We start from the raw sequence: 22,856 nt of genomic DNA, 5'->3' as shown, positions 1-22,856 counted from the left end.
AATCATTTTAGCTTTCTCGAGTGTGGCTTATCACAAATAAAATTTTCATCCACATCCTATGGAGAATTCATAAAGCAAGTTATTTGGAAAGAACCTTGAACATTTTAAAGTTATTTGGACTTTACTGTTAGTAAGATTCTGCTGTACTATGTTAACTGTTATTCTAGAGTGCTTAAAAACATGTGACTTTTAAAAAATTTTTCATCTTATGCCCTAATATACAGTTATATAACATTATCCTAAGAAATAGCATATTTAATGTTAGACAGGCACAATTATTTTAGAAGGATCATAATTGGATTTAACTAAAATTAATACGAAAATAAAGAGGTAAAGTCCAAAGGAAAAATACTCTCTTTTTTAAATTGAAGAAGACAGTCTTCAGCAAGATAACTGATTTCTAATTTGTAGAGAGAATTAGAGCTCTTAAAAACATGTGGGTTTTTTGTTTTTTTTTAATTGAAGTATCATTGATTTACAATGTTGTGTTAGTTTCTGGTGGGGACTTTTTTTTCTTTATTTTAGTTTGGTGTTAAGATAGACAACTTCAGTTTCTGACTAATATTCCAAATAGCAACTCAAATTTAGTTGTTTATGTCTTATATAGAACAAAATATACATAAATAATACTACTTTGAAGGAGGCATTTTTTAAAGTTTGACATGGGCCTAAAAAACATTATTTCAGCCACAAATGTTACAACCAAATCTCCCTACTCCCAGCAGGCCCTGTGATTTTAAAGGTTTTCTTTTAGCCTGGCTTAAAGTCTATCACCTTGTTCCTGCTTCTTCCCCCTCAGCTCCCTCAGCCATAAAAACCAGCCATCTACAGACTGAACCACAAAATTAAGAGATTCAAAGGCAGAACAACCAAATGCAAAGTGTGAACCTTGTTTAGATTCCAACTTGAAAAAAACAAATGTAAAAAAAGATACTTTGAAATAATACAGATAGTTATGTATATATTAGATATTATATGACACCAAGGAATTATTTATAGGATGTGCCAATGGCATTGGGGACATGGAAGAAAGTATTTTTTAGACAGGCACACTGAGGTGCATAGGAGTAAAAATAACATTTCAGGGATGTACTTTGTAACACTTCAGCAAAGGACAATGAAAGGGATAGATGAAGCAAGTGTGGCAAGGCAACTGCTTGCCTTGCCAAGCAGTTGGCAAGGTGGTTCATTACATTAGTCTCTCTCTCTCTCTCTCTCTCTCTCTCTCTATATATATATATACGCACATACACATACACATATATATACCACACACACATACACATATACGTGTGTGTGTGTATATATGTTTGAAATTTTAATACGCTTTATATGTTTGTAATTTATGTTTGAAAATTTTAATAATAAAAAATCCATTTCTATGTTTGAATTTTTTATAATAAAAATAATCCTCCCACACTTACGTTACTTACATTACTGAAGTTATTTCCCAATCACTGGGTTTGTATCTTTTAAAAATTATGATAAATGCATCTGTTTCATAGAATAATTTCTCTAGTTTACTACTAATATTGCGAATGTGGTATAATCCTCACACAGTTGCCCAGTCAAAAGCTGAAATCTAAATCCCTAGGAGCTGTTATTTAAGTGCTAATGATACAGTTATGGATTACTGCTTTTTTTGCTCATTTTTCATGGTCTTTTAAGTACATTTGGGTTAATTTACACCACAATGGGTGAGCAGAGAAAAAAAAAAAAGAGAATTAAAGCAAAGTCACCTTTCTGTGATCTAACCATGCAAGAAAAAGCTGGAGTCACAGAGGTGAAACAAGAAGACTACTTGATCTAACGTTATCTGTGGATTTCATTTACTTATATTTTCTTCCCCACCACAGGACCACTGGCAGTGAAGGACTGGCTTACAGATAATGCTTCAGATGAAGGTTAAGTATTCCTGTAGGAATTCACTATGTAAGAAAAACGAAAGGGGAAAAGGAACTGCAGGAGATGGGGATACTCAATGAAATACTAGGACAACAAATACTAGTTCAGTAATGCTCCTCCTCCTCAACGCCGTTCCCGGGCCTCCCTGAGCTGGCACACAGAGGTTCTAGCAAAATCAGCCAATCTGAGAAGGCAGGCAGGTTTGGGATCAGAGTGGGCCACCTCGCCAGGCATCACCCTTCCTTGCCTGAACTTACAATGGCTCTTGACTATTAAGAAATCTTGAGCTAACTCATTTTCCATCTTTATCAAATCTTCCAGTTGGAAAGGTCCCCTATGTCCTGGCTCCAGCCCTCCTACTTGAATCTAACCTTAAAAATTCTTCCAAATTCCTATGCAGACCTTCTGTTCTAGTAAGGTTGTTCACTTTGCAAATTGCAGTTCTTTGTTGATCTGGAATAAACCCATTTTTGCTGGAGAAATAACTGGCAGTCTATTTGGTTTAAGTCAACAGCTGATACCGGAGATCTGCTGGGTTCTAGCTCTAGAAGCAGAAGTAATGGCCAGGAAGTCAGTTCCTGTGGGGTAACTTGCCTACCTCCTAGGAAACAGGGAATTTCAGTGGCTCCCTCTCCCATGAAAGGTTGTAAAGGCTACTGCCAGAGCTGCTTGGGGCTAAAGCAGTAGGAAAAGCCATGGGTCCAAGGGAGACTCTATCAACCAGGCTGATTACTAACTAGGTGACCAGATCTGTGATATCCCCAGTATCACTGTGGATGGAAGATCCAAAATGCCACTATTTAATCTAGTTCCTCTGCTAGAAAGGAATGAGCCTAGAGAGAGAGAAATAAATAAAACAAACTAACTAAAAAGCCTCCCAATCATAGCCAACAAACCAAAATTCAAAACAGAAATAAGGTTTTTATTAAAAAAGACATCTAAAAAAATCAGTAATTAGAACATAAATTCACTCTACATGAAGCTTAATTTTATGGAGCAGTCTGACAAAAACATTAAAATAACTGCTTAGATACTCAAAAGCTAAATGAAGGAATAACTTTCACACTATTTTTAATCTAGCAAAAAGAGATGGCGGGGAGAGAAATTAAATAATTTACCCAAGGTTATATACAACTAACAAGTGACAGAGAGAGAATAAAAATGTAGATTGACACCAAAGCTCTTGCTATTAATAAATTAAAGGCATTATTTCAAGGTGCCTGTCCTAAATGCTCAGATATACATTTGGTTTGATCTGGTTCATGATAGAGGTATTATCAACTCTCTTACTATTTGCTTCAGCAGGTTTCATTCAGTCATTTGGAAAAAAGATCTATTAAGTACCTAGTAGTTGCTTGGCACTATGCTGTGGCCTAGGAAAGAAGCAGTAGAATAAAAATTCCAAATTACACACAATTCAGGAAGGAGGTTCCTATGGATCTAGAATGCATTACCAGAGTATATTGTTTTTAAGGACTGCCTTCCTAATCACGTTTTAGTCAGGTTACCGTTCAAATTGATTTCAGTCCCTGAATATCCACCATCAGAGTAGGGGTTAAAATAGTTTTGAAACAAACTGTGATATGGATAGAAAGCTAGCTGGAGAATCAAAGTATCCTACAGAAAATCCACTCAGCAGACAACCTACTTGTGACTGACTTGAGGTAAACTGTGTCACACTCAACTCCCTTAGATGACGGGGGACATTTATTACTGTTAATAAACTGTTTTCTTACATTAACTGAATGACTCATCGCTGGCCTAAAGAAATTACGTCACCTTCAAACACAAAGCAACTAATTTCACATTTTAAATGTGAAATACATTTAAAGCCGATATATGAAGCAAAATTCCCAGAAAATTATCAAAACTCAATTGCCAGGAAATTAATTATGTGCAACCTCAACTGAGTAAAGGTTAAGCCTCTACCAATATCTTCATTTCCCAAGTAATAATTTACTTACCAAGCTGTTATCACTAAGGGTTTTTTGTTTGTTTGTTTTAGCACAAGAAGGAAGTAAATTCTTTCCCTTTCCCCTAAACACACTTTTACTTTGTTAGGTTTAAAAGCAAGTCCAAATGAAAATTCATTCAAATAAATAAGTTATCGGGTACAGAAAAGTAAATGTCAATAAAAACAAAGCTACTTATTTACTGACAGTTAATAAACTTTTACCTTACCATGGTCCCTTATTTTTCATTTGCTAATTATTTAAATAATTCTGAATAATGCGAAGGAAAAAATGAGTGTTTTTGGAACAAAACCAGGATTTGTCCCTAACCTTGATACAGAGTAAATGATGTGTATTTACTCAGGCTCAACATCATCAGTCATCACCATCATCATCTGAATGAAAACAGCTATAAACAATAATTTCAAAAATAACAAACACTTAGCCCGGCTATTCAGAACAACACACTTAGATACCTAAAACACTGCATATCACATATCAGAGTGGATGATACACAGGCAACCAAGGGGGGAATGATTAGTACTGGTCTGATATACAGTACAAAGACCTAAGAGTATTCCTTCCTTCATATGGATGAAAACAGGAAACTGAAAAACATGTACCTTTCTACATTAAAAAAAAAAAAAGTGAGGTTTCAGGGAAAGTAGAAGAAAGATAATCTGATCATTTCAGATATCACTTCTAAACCTCTACCATATTAGTGCTGTTATGAGGAATTCGAGTTTTCTCACTCACCCAAGTCCAAAGTTTTGCAAAGCAAAGCTTTAGCTGCCTATAACATAAAAAGCAGGTCATACTATTGATTTTAAACTGGAGTTGGGAGGGGGGCTATACCCGTATACTTGGAGCAGTCATATCTTTTAGATTTAAAAGAGAAAATTATCCACAATGTAAAAAAAAGGTGTTTGCTTTCACAAGTTACATGCTTTAAATATTCCAGGCACTAATCTGAAACCATCCGCTGATGATACTGAACAAGCTGATCTAAGGTTCCAGGTACAAGTGGAAAAAGAGTCAGGAGGAGGATAAAGGCAGCTTGGAGAGATAGAGCACACTTTCTGGGAACAGAAACTTTATTTGTTTTATATTCATGTCGCTTCTTGTTTGTCCCATCCAGCCCTTCTCCCCTCTTCTATGCAACTTCATAACACACACATATACACTTTATTTGTTGATCATCATAAACCTACTTATTAGGGTCCACACATATTAATGTCTGTTCAATTCCCAAGATACCTTTTATTTTTCTATCCATTTGGTTGGAGGCTCTCAGGGAAAAAAAAAAAAAAAAAAAAAAATTTCCAGGAAGCGCAAGATCCTGGCTCACAAAGCCCGGCGTATTTGAACAACCTCATTCAACTATCTTATATCATTCTGTTGTTTAAATACACCAAAGGCTTTTTTGCATTAACTGTTCCCATTGCTTGTAAAGCTCTTCCCTTAGAAAGCTGCTGCTTCTTGGCATCCAAGCCTTGGCTTACTTTAGTGCAGGAGGAAAGAAAGACTTTTCCTTACTACCAAACTTTATCACATCAAAATACATATCGTTATCTGACAGTTTATTATTTTGTAGATAGCCTATAAAATATAAATCCATGGTATCAGAGACACACTCTGTCCTGTCCACTTCTTTATTTCCCAGCACCCAGAACGGGGCCTGGCATCCCAATAGGGAGCTCAATAAATATCTGCTGAATAAATGAACAACTTATGACTTACCAGCTCCATTAAGTGTACCATTCTAAAAAACCAGGCTGACAAACCAAGAGGATATAGTAACTGGAAAAGAAAGTATAAACAGAAGTGCTTTCTAATGACAATAGGTGCCGCCATTAGAGCCAGCAGATGACTCAACTCCTTAGCTTCCTCAAACAGGTATGAACACATTCAGAATCTCCACATACCAAGGTCATAGCACTGATATGAAGATATTTTCTACTGAAATCCCCAATCAAAATCAACTGTTAGCCTAAATACTATCCCAAGAGATCATTTTTTCCCAATATTCGAGAAAAAAAACCAAGGATAGGGTTCAAAACCCAGTAGAGGGTTCCAGTTTATATATGGTTTAACCAAGGTTTGTATGGTTGTGAACATGGGGTAGAAAGATGTTTCAAAGAACCAATGTTTCTGAATTCTAACAAATACAACATTTAATCCCAGACTATAATCATTTCCCTTCTCTCTTAAGGCTCTTTAGGAGACCAGGCCTGTGCCTTCAACTATTTCCTCTGTATGGGTGACTCTCAAATATACACCTCTAGTAAGAGTGACCAGTGTCCCTGCCAGCCTGGGACAGAAGTGTTTCCCAGAATGCTGGACTTCCAGTGCTAAAAAATTGGAGGAGTCCCAGATCACCCTATCTCCAACTCTGACCCCTCTCCCCATCTCTTGACCTGTATTTCCAACTGTCTGCTATCCCTTTAGGCAGCCTCCCAACACCACCGCAAACCTGACATGTCTAAAGTATTATCCTGCCTCCGATCAGGCCCTTCTTCCTGCCTTGCTTACTTTGTTAATGCATTAATCATTCTTCCCATAAACCGGGACAGACAGCTCAGTAAGCGGCCTTTTTTCTTGGTCTTCCATTTCTGCCCTGTAAGTAATCTAATTGATTTCTCTAATACCAAAGATTAAAAGGCTAGGCTAGAAATTCCTCTAAGAAGAAGAACCACGTTTTACCAATATTTTACCCTCTATAATGCCTACCTATCACAATTTCTTACATAAAGCAGGTGATCGATACGCTTGTGTTGAACTGCTAACTCTGAAGCAGAATGAAGTTCAAAAAAACCATTTGGATTCTAGTGCTGGCTCTGTCACCAACTAGTTGAGTGGCTATGGACAAATCACTTGATTTCTCAATGCCCAAGAATGAAAATAAAATCATTGTAAAAATGCTTTGAAATTCAATGAGATATTATTACCTGGGTTACTATTTCAAAGAGAGAAAGCAATGACCCTAAATGATATAAGTACCCAAAGCTCCTGATGTGACTGTCCCCAAAACACCTCATCATGGCCTCACACAAGCTGCAGTCCCTTGTTCAGGTCTTCACATGCCTCTCTTAGTTCTACGGAGTTAAATGTTTCAAATTTAGATCCTAACATATGTCTCTAGGTTCACAGCAAATCTGGCTTACCACATTGTACTCTCAATGGTCAGAGTGTTTCTAACACAGGCACATAGAAGATGTTCAAGAAATCGCTTGTTGAATAAATAAATAAGGACCCACTAGTGTTGACGCCAGCTGCTGCATATTAGCTGTCCTTCTGTTAGGCACATGATTGAAAAACCAGGTGTAGAAAAGAAGGGCTAAAATCTGTAAGGCTCCTCAATGGTGAAGTCACTGTGCCTAGAAAAACACAATAATAGCCTAACCTAGAGTTCTGACTGTTCAATGAACCTTCTGTCTACTCCCCAGCAAGGAAAGATTACTTCACAAGGAAGTGATTTCAAAACTCCAGAGTTGCTGGTGTTTATGATAATGAAGGAATTGAAAGATAAAAATGGAACCATGCATGGCTCCCAAGAACAATGCAACGAACTCTAGCTGTTTGTTTTGGTTCCTCATCACACAATCCAGGGGGCAGCAAGGAAAAGGGCAAGGTCCCTGAGTGAAACAGTCCATGATTGGCTGTGCCAGCTCCATGCACTCAACAGCCCCAGCCGTGGGGAATTCCAAGCCTGCTTGGGTTAGCGAGTGCCTCTCCACTAGAAGAGCAGACATCCTCTTTGTCCGAAGGCTCTTTTGTTTTATTTCACTCCCATGTCAAATTAATACAAAATATACAGTGTCTTTAGTCTCTGAGTACATCATAAAAATTGGAACTCAAGGGATTCAAGGTTCTTCATAAGCAAGCCTCACTAAATGTTATTAACCCACAAAAGTCTCCCGAGAGATCAGTTTACCAGTTCTAAAGGAAGTTTACTAAAAATGTATCCAAGTTCCCTCCATCTTTCATACCCGAAATCCCCAGACTTTCCCAATCAGAAACTAGAAAGCAGTATTGTACCATGAGTAGAATGCTCAGAATTTAAAAAGGCCTTAGAAAGCTGTATTCTCTTATTTTATCAAAGAGGACACAGCAGCCCAGAAAGATTTACATGGTTTTCCTAGTATCAACAGAGCTGGTAGGTAGCACTCAGTTTTAACTGGTACCTCAATATTCTTTCCTCTACACTCGGAGGGAGGCAGTGGTTAAGGATGGGGGTGTGGGAGGATCAGACCACTCTGATGTTCCTGCTCTTCACAGTCAAGAAACAGTAGGCATTAGGGGCTTCCCTGGTGGCCCAGTGGTTAAGAATCCACCTGCCAATGCAGGGGACACGGGTTTGAGCCCTGGTCCGGGAAGATCCCACATGCTGCGGACCAACTAAGCCCGTGCGCCACAACTACTGAGCCTGCGCTCCAGAGCCCGTGAGCCACAACTACTGAAGCCCGTGTGCTTAGAGCCTGTGCTCCACAACAAGAGAAGCCACCGCAATGAGAAGCCCACGCACCGCAAAAAAGAGCAGCCCCCGCTCGCCACAATTAGAGAAAGCCCGCGTGCAGCAATGAAGACCCAACACAGCCAAAAATAAATAAATAAATAAAATTTATTAAAAGAAAAAAAACAACGAAGGAAAGAAATAGTAGACATTAAAAAAAGGGGGGGCTGATAGGAAAGAGGCGGGAGGTGTTGTTTTTTTTGTATTTGTTTGTTTGGTTTGGTTTTTCTATGCTAAGTGCTATAGCTTGAGTCCCTACCAAAAGTAACAGAAATGAACAGGCCAGTCCATGGCTGGTGAGTCTTTGTGTTGTCTTGAGAAGATCACTGAAGCAAATTATTGTTCTATAAACAGATTAGTCCAATTTCTATCCACAAAGCTATCTCACTGGTAGTGGGTAAGTATTCTAAGATAAGCATAAAACCCAGACTGAAATCAAATTACATATGCTGTATACCCAACTAATTGGTCATTAGACTATTTTGTGCCAATAAATCAGGTTCCCTGACTACAGAGTGGCTCTCCAATGGCTTCATCCATCCACCTAAGGATGGTAACACAGAGCTATTTTTTGTTGAGTTCTGATTAGTTATATTACGATTGTTAATTGAGAAATGTTACCTTCATTTCCTCAGACTCTTTCAGTATTGTTACTTTTCCTAACTTAGAGATTTTTTTCCAAGCTCCTATTATTTCATAAGCTAAATTCCCCACTCCATTCATTCTTTGGTCAAGTATTGTGTTTATTATTTCAAGGTTCGTGTTTATTATTTCAATTAAACTAAACAGTGACAGATGTGCAGGAAGGTTGTGTGCATGTACATGCACATTTTAAAAACAGGGAACATAGCCCTGAAGCATGGAGAAATTTTAAGCCTGAAAAACGATTTGCCCAAATGAGATCCAGTGAGAAAGCTACATATCAACAGAAGTCATCTTAACCTCCCTCACCACCATCAAATATTGCTGAAGTTTACTGCAGGCTAAAACATCAGGGGGCTATTTTGAAGGCTCAGCTGCAGGCACAGGCAATAGTAACGATGACCAAATATAAATTGAATTACCAATCAGAAAGCCATGTGGGGAAGGGCAAGATATAGTGGATTAAAAGAAGTGGTTAGAAGGATGTAACAAATTGTTGGTTCTCTTAATATTTAATACAACCATTGCCTGAGATCAAGGAGGAAAAAATTAATATTAAAAACTCTGGAACTTTACTAACAAAGCTGAGATAGAAGTTACTCACTAAGAACAAGATTCCTTCATTACTGAGTCTAAAAAGACTGAGTATTATTATGAGAACTTTAAAAATGATTATTCAAAGTTCCAGAAAGAAGGTAATATCTTACTCAACTACGGAGTGGGCTTAAAAATAAAAATCCAAGGGTCACAAACCAAAGACACAAAGTTTTAGATTTTAAACATTAAGACATTCTAAAAAATAAATTAAAAAGAAAAAATATCATTAAGACATTCTACTTTTCCCCAAATCCTTTTTTTTTTTTTTTTTTTTTTTTTAAAAAAGCAAGATAGATCTGAACAACTGGACCAAATAACATGTAAGTTGGAAGGGGTGGGGAGAATTGGAGTTAAGACCTAATATTTTTCTTTAATTTGTTTATTTAATTTATTTATCCCCAAATCCTTTTAATCCACTATAGAAGTGGGAAAATTAAAGGATTTTTTTTTCTATGTAAAGTATTAATATGGTTTCCCAGAGTGGATGATCACTTATTCTTTATTTAATTATTAATATTTCAAATAAAAATCATAGGATACTCAGAAATAAAAAGTGTCCTAGACACATCTGCCAAAGGAGATGAAAATAAAGGCTTAAACAAGATTATATATTTTTTATTTAGAGTTGAATGACTTTTTCCCCAAACCTCATATATTACATTCTACATTTATTTCTTGCTCAACTGCATATTCTTTAGAGACTTGGTCTTTCATTCTCCAGTAGAGTGAAATTATTTTTTCATTAATACATTTCAAAGGTTCATAAGAAGTCTTCTGTTGAATTTGAATTGTAGTAGCTATAATTAACTGATGAAAGTTGAAATACATATTTAAATTACTTCTGTCCACCATAATTGTTGACATCCATGAGTCAGTAGTAGCATTTTATGACAAAAATTGCTAAATGTCAGCAGTTCATTTTTCGGGCCAACAATGTGAGAATGATTGTAATTAGTGCAGCAAATATTCACAGTTTAAGCTACATTTCAATAAGCAGAGCAATTCAAAAAAATGAAGAGTAAGACAATATCAGGTACTCATGAACCTCCCTTCTAGATTTAGAACTGTAAACAACAACTTAATCCGCTTAGAGTTAAGCTTTTAATTTATGGCTGAACAAATGAAAACTAGATTCCCTGCTTGGCACCCTAGTTTAGAATTCTGTTTATTTTCACTGAAAGAATAACTTAAAATACTAAGACTATAGAGCATAAATAAGCAAGTATGAATTTCATCAGAAACCTGAATTTACAGTGATAACTTTAATGCATTTAACCACTCTAATCAAGTGCTTAAGCAGGTAATTAAGCATAGGCAGGTGATTATGTTTTTTAAAGAGTGCATGAATATTTCATCAAATTCTAAATAGAAAGGACCATATAAGAAATCAGATTCTAGAAAATTAACTCAACATATTGTGTGTGTGCGTGTGCGCGCGCAAGTGTTGCTTTCAAAAAATTCCCAGAAGAAAGAACAGTGTCTTCCATTCCTATTTATTCTTAGATGATTGTTTAATAGTGAAGTCAATTTACATTTGAAGACATTCTGAATAATCCTGTTGAACACCAATTCAAACAATGTGGCTCTTGTTTAACTCTTCGGTTATTTACCCATTAATCTCTTTAAGTGTTTGCTTCCTTAACACAGCTGTAGTTCAAGAGGTGGCCAGCAGTTGGCCTCCATTTCAGTGGATTTTCCTGAAAGCCCAGATTTCTTTCTGCAAACTTTAAAACACTGTATGCCTAAATAAATTTTTCATAACTTAAAAGCTTTCAGAAGGATCCAAAAGAAATACATTTGCTTTTAAAAATAAAAACCAAACAAAAGGAAGCCACACATACTGCAAAGACGTTCTCCGTAAAACATTCTGTTCAGCAGATCTGAAATGTCTCCAAAGGGATCAAGAACCACTTGGTTTGGAAGCAACAGTTGGGAACTCATAACAGGTTGGTTAAAAGCCAATAGTGACAGCCATGAGGAGATCTTTACAGCAGATTAGGAGTGGCTGAGATACCAGGCACTGGGCCTTGCCTCATCTCCCCACTCCATTTATTTGGAATGCCTTCAACTGTACTTTCAACTACAAAGTACAGTTGTTCAAAAGCCTCTGTCCTTGGTCCTCTGTTCTTTTCTCCTTTTAAGCTCTTCCCTGAAGATTGCAATCCTACTAGCTATGATATTTATGAAGACGGCATAAATCTACATCTCTGTTTCTGCAAGAGCACCCAAACTAATCCCCTATCTCCCAGTTCTGACTTAAATATTTCCACCAGGATATGCCACCATCATGTCACACTCAACACATACAAAACAAATGTGTTCATCATTATCAAAGTAATCTCCTCTTTCAGTTTCCTTGCCTTTGGTAACATCAATTCCACTTTTCTGGTCACCAAAAATTAAACCACAGGAACAGTCGTGGACTCCCTGGGGACCTCTATCACACACATTCAGTTTACTTCACGTGGCAGATTGCATTCTTCAAAGATGGCCACCACTATATCTCCCATCCCACACATATTTCTACAATACAATCTTGCCACTTTACCATCAAATGGTGAAGTTTAATTCCTCTCCCCTTGAATCCGACTGGCCTTAAGACTCATTTAGAACCAAAACAATGTGACTGAAGCAATGCCACGAGACTTCCAAGGCTAGGTCAGAAAAGACCATGAAGCCTGCCCAGTTCTCTTGGAACAGCCTCTCTGAAGGAAGCCAGCTGCCATATAAGAATTTCAGCTACCCCAAGACTGCCATGCTGAGAGGCCACATGCAGTCCCAACTAGGCCCTATCTTCTAGCCATCCCACCAAGGTGCCATAATGTGAATAAAGCTGTCTTGGACCCTCCTGACCAGTTCATCTGTCAGTTGAACACCACCAATTGAGTTCGATAAATACCCCAAGGAGAAGAATCACCCAGCTAGGCACTGCCCTAATTCTTGACACATCAAACCATTAAATAAGAGATGTCCACAGCTTCTCTTCTAAGCATTCAAAACGTCATGTGTAGAGTTGTTACTATGTGGGGATAAATATTAATTGAGATGCCACTTCTTTCCCTCCATTCCCAGAGCCATTGACTCAGAGGAAGCTCTCATCACCTCAGCTCTAGATTGTTAGAGCCGATGCCAGTCTCTTCTCACTACTATCTGTCACTACAATCTATCTAACCTAACACTTCCAAAGGAAACACTACATTGATGCACCAACACCATAACCAACATCAATCTCATAATGTTTTACATTTGTAGAAAGTTTAATAATGCAAAAGGGTCTTCATACATAGGTATCTTACTTGATCCATATAACAAAGGCCAGAGAGATCTGTCAACAGGGCAAATATTCTTTTCCTTACTTTATAGATGAAGAAATCAGAGGCTGAGGAGAGTAACTTGTACAATCTCATTGCCAATAAACAGAATGGATGTAAGTAGAACTAAGACCTCGTGTCATAGATTATTGCTATTTCTCCATTCTACATGCCTCCTATGATCTATTTCAGGTCGAAAATGTTCAATCCCTCTCTCCATCCCTAGTACAGCAAATCTGTTTTCTAGGTATCCATAATTTGACCTCCATCTATCCAAATGTATGATATTGCCTAGTAACTCTACCACCAGCACCACCACCACAAATCAGCCTGGCTCATTTACTCACCTAACAATATGCCATGCTGGTTCTAGCCTCTGAACATTTACTCATAAAGTCTCCTCCTTTCTCCTCCTATCTACTTAAACCTTACTCATGCATTAGCACAAATTCCACCTCCTCCAGTAAGCCCTCCCAGCCTTTCTTTGCTGCTTTCTCTCTGCTATGCCTACAGAATTTGTAAATTTCACCCAAATTTTGACAATTACATTGGCTCATCTTGTTCAAGTGTCTTGGTTTCACTTTCCAGGCTGGTGTTCAGCTAACACACATCCATGCAGACAGCAATCTTGGGTGCTTACAGCCAGTGTCTGTTCTGACCAGTCAGTGCCCATGACGTACCATTTGTTAAATATTTTGAATTTCATCCCTGCTTATTTCCCCAACTAAACCATATGCTCTTTGAGAACAGGAAACTTGTCTCATAAAGAAGTATTATATCCTCCAAGCCAAGCACAGTACTAAGCACACAGCTAGTGTTCAATATATATATTTGTTAATTGATTTGAAGGGAGGGAAGTGTGTTGTTTTGTGAGAAAAAAATATTCTTAAGTCATGTCTACACTGGAAAGAAAGAGCTGCAAAGACAACAAAATATTTTCAAGATCAGCAGTTTAATGTCAAGGACATTTTTTAATGTATCATTTAAAGATATTCTGTGCAGCCCATAACTGCCAAAATGTTTTATAAATGTTGTACCAGGAGTGTGAAAAAAATGCTTCAAAAATATTCAAGGAGTAGATGTCTTAACGGCCCAAAATAAAATGTTTGCTAAGGCTACACGGCTGGCAGAACTCTGCTTCATTTCAAAAAGTTTCCAGGCAATGGAAATGTTTTCCTGGAAAATACTACCTTTTATTTAGAGAACACTTGCCATGAACACTTAGTCATTAAGTAATTTAAGGTTTCCTCACAAGCTCTTTGGAGGAAATCTATTATATGAATGAATGAAATTATCAGCACCTATAATGTCAAAAAAAAAAAAAACATTTGGCTAAATGTATGAAATCTACTTAAGTATTTTTCCAAGTAAGGGGGAAAAGTCCTTTATAATTTTTGGTCTATTTACTGTTCTTTTAAATTTTTCTATAAGATAAAATTACGAAGAAAAACACAAAATCCTTAAGTGTTTCTCTGTCTGTAATATACACAAATCCAAAAAACTGGAGGGCTTATTTTATTCCACAAGCCAAGTAATTTTCAAACAGACAAAACAGTCATTTCATTCAATGAAAATAAATGGTAACTTCAAATCTATTTTTAGCAAAATCTTTGAGTTTGTGTCAAATCACGTTTCAATAAGAGAGTGACTGGGTTTGGACATTTCACTCCATCATCTGCAGTAAATCATACAATGAAACCTAAGAAAACAATTTCTTCCAAGAGTTTTGAAGCCAACTAAGTCCTGTTCTTTTAAACATCAAAAGACACAACTAAATTCTACTTTGAGCACATGGTTTGTGCATTTAATCTTTTTAAAATTAAAGGGATATTTGCTTTGTTTTACCTGTTTAGGATTTCGGTGAGTTTCACAAAGCCAGTGTAAGCCAGTTCAAATGCTCCTCTGTGCCTGGACTGTAAAAGGTGCTGTTTAAAGTAATCTCCTATTTCTTTTACCTTCAAAACAAAATCAAAAATAAATATGCCATTTATGTTTACACTGACAGATGTATTTATGTCAGTAACGCCATTTATTTACTTACTTATTTATTTATTTATTTTTAGTAAGATTATTTAGAACTCAGGTCTCAATGCCCATCCACTTAGCACCTATTATGCAACAGGTAATATTTTAAGCGTTTTATACTATCACAATTAATTCTCACAACAATTCCATGAAAAAAACACTATTATTATCTCCACTCTACAACTGGGAAAAATGAGGCCCAGAAAGGGCAAGTAACTTATTCAAGGTCATACAGCAAGCAGATGGTAGAACCAGTACATAAATCCAGGCAATCTGGCTCCAGAGTTGGCCATCTTTAACTGCTAGGCTAGAACTGCCTCCCTATGCCAGCTTCACAAATCTTGCTGTGTTCTCTTTGTTAGCTCATATCATTCAACACCAACAGCAAATCACACAAGGTGACAACCTCACAAACCTAGGCCTAGGTGAAGTAATTACCTTTTACTCCCCTCTTCAAAAAAAATTTTTTTCTATTATGGTTAAAATATACATAACATAAAATTTACCATTTTAACCGTTTTTAAGTGTACAGTTCAGTGGCATTCAGTATATTCACTTTCCTGTGCAACCACCATCTATCTACAGAATATTTTTCATCTTCCCAAACTGAAACTCCAACCCATTAAACAATACTTCCCAATAATTACCTTTTAGAGATAGACAAATATTAATGGCCACGCAAGATTTAGTGTGCAAAGGGCCTCCTGAAAATTGACAGGCTTCACTTTGAGTCAGAACCATGGAGTTTTCCAGAATGCTACCCAATCACTTTCATACATGCTGCTTTTCTCCATGCAAGTTTAAACAAATAACAAATATGACAATCTACTTTAAAGAAGACATGACTGACAATTAGTTGCTGATGAAGTTTTGTACAGCATTAACTATTAAAGTGGTTGGGTTGATTCTACATTTATACCATAAGATTTGGTAGCTGATAAGCTTTAGAGAATCCAGATTTTGTATAAAACTCAGGACCAAAGCTACAACTGGCACTCTCTTGATCCAGGTCTCCCCAGCAGGTCACAGAATGGTGAAAAAGCAAGCTAACCCAAGATAGCTCACATAGGCTTATCTAGAAACAACTTCTACCTCAGCACAGTGACTGGTATTCTGCACACATTAGAGACGATAAACAGTAGAAAGAGTAGTTAAACGTGTAACCATGGGCAACTGCCTCAGTCTCATCTATAAACTGGGAATAATAATAGCACTTGCCTCACAGATTGTGTATTAAAATGAGTTAATAAATCTAAAAGCTCAGCACAGGCCCTTAACTTATAAACCAATTCAGTTCAACGGGACCTCTGTCTGGATTTCCAAATAGAAGAAAGCTAACGACATACTCTAAACTCAAAATATATATGATTATAGAAAGACGGGTGATACATTTAGAGAAATAAGAATCAGATATGAGATCAAGAAAGAACCAGAAAAGCAGGATATAACAGAAGTTTTTAAATTCTAACAATTTAATATCCCCAAAGAGTGCCATGTCATGTTCTTCAGCTAAAGTTTTCAGGTGAAGAGCTGATGATATCCCTAATTTTTAATATTTTTTACAAGCTACATACTACTAGTCGTCAAAAATCAGGAGTCAGGGTAAGCCTTATCATTTTACCTTCAATACGTAATTTCAGAGTATATTTTGAACAGAATTATCAAGCACAAAATCTGAATTTAACCCCCAAGACACACCTGAAGCTCAATAACCCTACAAAACAGGACCAGAAGAAACATCAGTTAACTAACTTGTTATGACCATCATTTCTATTATTAGAGAAACAAAAGAAGATTTATAAAAAGGTGTACTAAGGCACAAAAAATAAAAACAGGAAGTCATAGAGCTGGGGTCTCTCTAACATCCTTAATCTTTTTTTAATGTTACAGATATTAAAACATACTTCAGGAAAACAGAAATGTTACTGGTAAAGTGCTTCTCTGTGGACTTACAATCTAGTTCTTAAACAAAGATCAGATTTTCATTGCTTCCTTTACCTTAACTCCCTTCAAAGGGGCTTAAACCAAAAGGCATATAATAATATCAAAGACCTCAGAGGTGAATGAGACCAGTGGATGGTCTCTCTTCTGAAGGGTAGACCTCAACCCTAGGTAATCCTGGCCTCAGAAAACAGAATGAGATTCTAAAGACACAAGTGAGAGGTAGACCATTTTTTCTCATTCCATTTTGCACTTAATTTCCCAACAAACCCACCTAGGTAACACCCAGGCTTAATATGAATTTTTCCCTTTGAAGAGAGTATATTCCTATTAATCAGACAGTAAGTACTTTTTTAGCACCCTGTCAAATGCTTAGCAGCTTAGTGCTGGGTAGACAAAGAACAAAACAAGGTGTTTGTCCTCCGAAGGCTTTCAGAGAAAACCAATATTCTGGATGGTACCCATCAGAAGCTTAACAGCAAAGCTTAACAGCACTAAGAAATGACAGCTCTTTTTGCATTGAAATGAATAATTAGAAAAAGCTTCATGGCCAGACCTTAAACAGGATATACATGAGTGAACCAATACAGAAAAGGATAATTAACATAAGAAGCTGGCATACTAGAATAAATGAACAAACATTTATTAAGTATCCGCTACCTGTCAGACACTTCACTGGGTCTTTTTACATGAATGAACCCAGACTATACAGGAGAGTGATAGCAGACCTGGCTGAATGGCCTCAAGATTTCATGCTAGAAAATAGTGGAAGAAGACAGGGTTGCAAGGTAGGGATGTACCCTATCACAGTGGGTGGGAGGAGTCAACAGGGCAATGTGGTCCATGAGTAGCTGGACAGGGAACAGGGGCCATGCTGACACTCTCCCCTTGGATGATCAGACTATAGGGAACATATTTAACCCTGTAGAAACTTATGACAACAGTAGAATCAGAAAAAGAATTTCAAAATTTTATTTAAAAAATGAATAACTCCTCTGAAAATTCAACTCGATTGCCTTTCAATCTATTAGATACATAGCTCCTATTTAAAGTTCATAAAAACTTTTCTTTTAACATGGATGATGTCTTTACAAAATATTTTCTTAATAAATAATATATATCTCAGAATTTCTGAAAGACAATTAAATATGGGAAAAAAAGGGCACTGATTTCTATTCTTAAAATGAAATTCTAATCACTATCTTTTTAAGTTTAGTGTATCCTGGTTCTAACCTTCCATAAAACCTACTTCTATAGGCAAATTAACATGCTTTATGGATTTACAGGGTATAAATTTCCACAGGGGAGGAGAGCTACATGCTATGTCTCTAGGCACCTATAATTCACCAACAGACTAGCTACGTGCCATGTCTCTAGGCACCTATAATTCACCAACAGACCAAACAGGGGAGCTAAATGCTCACCTAGAGCATAAAACCCACAAAGGGCAAATGTAAATACATTTTTTGTTTGTCCTTTATCTAGATAGTAGAGAGAAATACAGTAGAAAAATCAAAGCTAATTCCCCTCATTATGAGTTAGTAAGTCCATAAAGATTCAAGTATACAGGTGGGACATTTCTACAAAGAGCATGTGCAGTGGTTAAGATCTGGGATTCTGGAGCCAAGAGGGCTGAGTTCAGGAACCCTACTCAGCCTCCTTACCAATACAAGCTAATTACATAAGTAACAGAGTTCTCTCATCTGTGAAATGGGGATAAAACTAGAACCTACTTCACAGGATTATTCTGAGAAATAAATGAGATTATGCAAATAAGCATTTAGCAGAGTACCTGGTAGAGCATAGCAATCAATATCGCTAAATGTCAATTTTTGTTTTCATTTTGTGTCATCAAGTAGTGAGACTTAACCCCTAAACCTTAATTTAAATTTTACTTTAAGACACAGCCACGGGCTTCCCTGGTGGCGCAGTGGTTGAGTCTGCCTGCCGATGCAGGGGACACGGGTTCGTGCCCCGGTCTGGGAGGATCCCACATGCCGCGGAGCGGCTGGGCCCGTGAGCCATGGCCACTGAGTCTGCGTGTCCGGAGCCTGTGCTCCGCAACGGGAGAGGCCACAACAGTGAGAGGCCTGCGTACCACTAAAAAAAAAAAAAAAGACACAGCCACAACCTTAGGAATGTCAACAGGAGTTTCTAATTCCACTTTGGTTAAATGGAATAGTTTATAAAAGTTTATACTACAGTAAGATAATTAACATCTTAAACTGGACATTCTCTACTATAGTGATTTCCTACTAACACTTGGGATTTCGTGAAAGCCCAAACATTGTCCTACATAATAACAAAGATGATGGTTTCCTGGTATTCAGACATCTTCCCACCAGAACGTTTATTCTTTGTTTTCTGGCAAATCCTTAACCATGTGCCATTTTAACAGTTGCCTTTTAGTCTGACTTTTTGAAATGAATTTGTCTTGTATCCCCTATTACATTTCCAAGCCCTTTGAGCTCAGAGAACCACATATTCTATTTCTTAATATTCCCACAACACCCTTGTAGTAAGGCAGTCAATAAATAGTTGACTAAATGATGTAATTACATGCTCAACTTCACTTCACAGCTTAAAAATGGTAACCTGCATTCAGCACAGTTCAATGAATACTTACTCATAATTTCTAAAAAATAAACTTTGGTAAAAGAAAATACAAAAGGTAATTTCTTTAAGACTGACAAATGCTAATAAACATACATCCCACTTACAGTTCATTAACAAAAACCTAAAACAGTAACAAAAGGTACTGAGGGACCATATAAACCCAGTTAGCCATGTACATCATGAAAATTACAATAGAATCTAAAGTAGGAGTTTTTAAAATTGCTCATTTCTAATAGTTGGTAATTATTCTTAATCACGTGATTTCTGTGGCAATAATTCCTAGGAAGCAGAAAGCAGATACATTAAAAAAAAAATCTACCCAAAAGCTTCTTTTTAGGAATATTAGGGGAAATATATAAACATATGAACTGATAGTCCAGGTAGAGGAAGTTTAAAAAAATCAGTAGGTACTGGGTATCCAATATCCCATGGAAAGAGGACCAACAATGTATCAAGCAAAAGCTCTGCATCAGCAAAGCACCCAGCTTGAAACCCAGACACACACCAGTCAGGAAGTTTGTGAGATAAGGTTGCATGCACTGCTCACAATTTAAGGGTCTCGACTTACATCCCTTAAAGCTGGTTTTATCTCTGCCTCTCGGACAGGGACATTATGAAAGAACCTTTCATAATGTGATTACAGCGCAGGAGAAGGGTCAGACATGCCTCTGAATGAACACATTTTCTTCCTGATGAAGTCGCAGAGGACACACTCCTTCACAAGCAATCATCTAAGGGAATGGATCATTTGCTATAAAGTTCAGTAGCAAGTTGCCTTACTGTCCTGTTGCTTGCAAAAATCTGGTTGGCTATGGGAAGCTGGGAAAATTAAATTTAAAGAAAAATTAAATGAGCCATTCAGAACAAAGGCAGCACTGTGTCATGTCGGAATACAGGCTGGGAAGCAGAAGAATCAGGTTCCTGTCCCAGAGCTGCCACAAACCAGCTTTGTGATCTTGGGCAAACCAGGTAACATCCAAGGGCTTCAGTCTCCCCTTGTGCAAGAGAGCTGGAAAATATCATCTCTGTGAGCCTTCCAGCTCCAACAGTATGTGAATACAGCACTGAATACTCAGAATTATAAGCGAGCACCAGCTCCTCTCCTCGTACAGCAGCAAAAATCCCCAAATTGGAGTCTCACCACCTGCTGGCCTAGTATAAACTATACTCATGTATGGGGGATGGAAGTTGTCACCCCTTTAACAAAGGGCTGTAAAATCAGGATGGGCTTAAAGGAGCTGAGTTCCATGAGAAATCCTCTCCGTCGTCAAAATGTGAGACCTCAAATATAAAATGGCAGTAGAATCCTATTCCTTTTTCAGTAGTGAAGGGTGAGTGGAGAGCAAGAGAAGCAACAGGCTGAACACCAGTATTTCAGGTTCTATAGAACAACTTCCTTCATCCACTGAGAGAAAAGGAGATTATGGTTTTTATGATTCTTGTTAATGAGAAATCCAAGTTCCCAATTCTCCCCAACAACGCGGAGCATTCTGCCCGTAAGTCACTTCCCTGCCTCTGCAGGTCTCTTGTGGTCACATTCACCTACACTGTTGACGCGTACATTTGTAGCTTTGCCACTAGGTGCACAGAAGAACTAGTGATGCCAGGGCGGCTATGCCCTTGGAAGGAAGGTAGACCCTAGGTGTGGCACCAGCACTCCAATGCAGACTGCATTCTTCTCTGTCATTTATATTTTTAACTCTTAAAAGTACTAAATACATAGGAATATGTTTAGTTTAAAGGAATTTCACGGAACAAAACTATATGTTTAAAAGCAGGAATCCTCTAGTAATATAAGTAATACTAATTTCTTGATAACTTTAGATTTCATTGACTAAATGTCCCTGCATTTTTTTAAATGTAAAAAAATTAATAATTTTTTTAAGAGCATTTTAATTTTTTTAGTAAAATTTAGCATGATCAAGACTAAAGTTTTCCACAGAGGGCAGGGTTTCAATGTCAGAACAGTGCCATCACATACACTCTTGTTCACTCACTCAGTCATTAATTTCTTCTCAAACATACATATGTGGGGTCACCACATGAATGGCGACATGGAGAAATGACTGGACCTTATTAGAATGGAAATGGATATTTTACAGAAAAACAGGATTCTATTTCTTATTCAAGAAAACAGTCATCAGAAGAGTTCTTTGGTTTATAAGAGCCTCTCTTTGTTATTGTTGTTGTTTTACAAACATCTCTTCTATTTTATATTAGTTCCCAATTTTAAAAAATTAATTCCCAATTTAACCTGGATATCCCATATAACTTCATAAGATTTGGGTGCTCTGTAAAAGGTGTCAGGGCAAAATGATTTTCACAGGAAGCTTTCAGGTCTTTCTCAGTTATAGTAAAAGTAAAATATGTTTCCCTTAATTTTGTTTTTAAACACTGGCCAACAAACCTAAAACACTAGATGTTTTAACTTGTCCTTGAAAAGTTGAGAAGTCAAGGGGCTCTAGCCCATATTTACTTCTTAGTGAGATGGTGAACATCAGTGAAGTAACCATTAATCATAGCTGGATTCCCCAGCAAAGACGCTGGCACTGGCACTCCAGCCAGTCACCAGTAAGGACTGCAAGTAACTCTAGGACACTAATGCCTGTTTGATTTGGAAGAGAATAAGGAACATAATGAAGCTGGCAGTGTTCTGTTCCCCTCTGCCGTTCTCTGTCTCAGAGCCTTGCAACATCACAAGCCCAGCTGTTAACCAGATGCAAACATATCAGCCACAGAGAGTGTGAGAATAAAAATATTAGCATTATTTCCATGGAACTGGTCACATGGTTATTACAGAAATAATCAGCATTAGCATACTACAATATTTGTTTTGTTCTTAAATGTCATAACACCCTACGGGAGAAATTATCTTTATTTGAAAAAGGTTAAAAATGAAAGTACATGTTATGTATCTTTGCTGGAAAATGGTGGGAAATGGATTTGTTGAAACCATATGGAAAGGAAGAGGGAATCAATTAAAAACAGAAATCTAATAAATCTAAAATATTTCCAAATGAAATGCTTGTGGTAAGCTAATTTCTTATAAACACTGCACTCAAGTCACTTGAATAGTCCCAGATGGAACTGACTTTGTGGTCTTAAAAGTCAGCCAAAAAAACCAAAGTAACTACAACTTTATCATCAATGTAGAGGGAAACATGAGATCCATAATCAACCAGTATATAAAGAAAAAATATATATATATTTTTTCTTTGCAAAATTTAAGAGGTTTGTGGAATTTTACTAAATAGACAATTTCATTTACATTTGAATTTTAAGTTTGTGTGTGTTCAATGGAGAAATAAAAATTCAAATGTTAATACTGAAGTTAAAAGTGAGGTAAAAGCTATC

The 22,856-nt window shown here is 37.1% G+C and overlaps 1 protein-coding gene across 4 annotated transcripts in view; it reads right to left on the bottom strand.

Moving 5' to 3' along the window:
* THADA (THADA armadillo repeat containing) overlaps window positions 1–22,856 on the bottom strand; it is a 314,473-nt gene that overhangs the window by 235,002 nt on the left and 56,615 nt on the right. For all 4 annotated transcript variants that reach the window (XM_067703121.1, XM_067703123.1, XM_067703125.1 and 1 more), the window contains one exon: window positions 14,766–14,875. In XM_067703121.1, the coding sequence (XP_067559222.1) occupies window positions 14,766–14,875 (110 nt within the window). The remainder of the gene's footprint in view (window positions 1–14,765; window positions 14,876–22,856) is intronic.

This window comes from Pseudorca crassidens, chromosome 14 (genome assembly GCF_039906515.1).
Source record: "Pseudorca crassidens isolate mPseCra1 chromosome 14, mPseCra1.hap1, whole genome shotgun sequence".
In the NCBI taxonomy this organism is placed as follows: domain Eukaryota; kingdom Metazoa; phylum Chordata; class Mammalia; order Artiodactyla; family Delphinidae; genus Pseudorca; species Pseudorca crassidens.
This window is presented reverse-complemented; position numbering and strand designations above follow the sequence as displayed.